We start from the raw sequence: 664 nt of genomic DNA, 5'->3' as shown, positions 1-664 counted from the left end.
GGGCAGGTCGTGGTGTCCCCCCCACCCCCCCTGCCATACTTGGGTGGGCATGCACTGTGTCCCAAGGGAGCTCCCAATGCTCCAAATCCTTCCTCCAGGATTTATGACCAGCGGAAAATAGATGAGAACGAGAACAATGGGGTGCTGAAGAAGTTCTGCCCCCACCACCTGGTGAGTGTTTCCATTTTGCATCCTGGGGGTCCATCCCCTGTGGGGACACGGTGGGGGGAGCTTATGGGTGGGTGGGCTGGCAGGGGACATCCAAAGGTGGCCCAGATCTCTGGGATCAGCCCTTGCCCAGCTCCCTTAGCCAGGACCAAGCTGGATCTGCACTGTGCTCCCTTGGGAGTCCCACGGAGCAGCAGCTGAGCCTCCCGCGGGCTTCCTGCCTGGAAAATCACTTGGAGGCCCAACAAACCGCCTGGGTTTGGTGTTTTCCTTTGACCCAAACCTCCCACTGCCCGTGAAGGCTCGCCTGGGTGTGGGAAGAGGCCACGATTCCACCCCCTGACTGGAAATCCTGCATGGGGCCGCAGATCCTGCCGAGTTCTCCCAGCGTGGTCAGTGCTGGGGCAGGTGGGAGCAGAACTGTCTGTGCTCTCCCCAGGTGAACAGTGAGTCCAAAGCCAACATCACCTGCCTGGTCTACAGCCACGACGGCTCC

The 664-nt window shown here is 60.7% G+C and overlaps 1 protein-coding gene across 1 annotated transcript in view; it reads left to right on the top strand.

Moving 5' to 3' along the window:
• DCAF8 (DDB1 and CUL4 associated factor 8) overlaps positions 1-664 on the top strand; it is an 8,772-nt gene that overhangs the window by 4,393 nt on the left and 3,715 nt on the right. Inside the window, exon 7 of the mRNA XM_010008594.1 lies at positions 99-171. Coding sequence (XP_010006896.1) covers positions 99-171 — 73 coding nt within the window. The remainder of the gene's footprint in view (positions 1-98; positions 172-664) is intronic.

The sequence above is a fragment of the Chaetura pelagica genome, unplaced genomic scaffold (assembly GCF_000747805.2).
Source record: "Chaetura pelagica isolate M959 unplaced genomic scaffold, ChaPel_1.0 scaffold2022, whole genome shotgun sequence".
Taxonomy (NCBI): Eukaryota; Metazoa; Chordata; class Aves; order Apodiformes; family Apodidae; genus Chaetura; species Chaetura pelagica.
The sequence above is the reverse complement of the archived record's forward strand: the minus strand, read 5'-3'. Positions and strand labels throughout refer to the sequence as shown.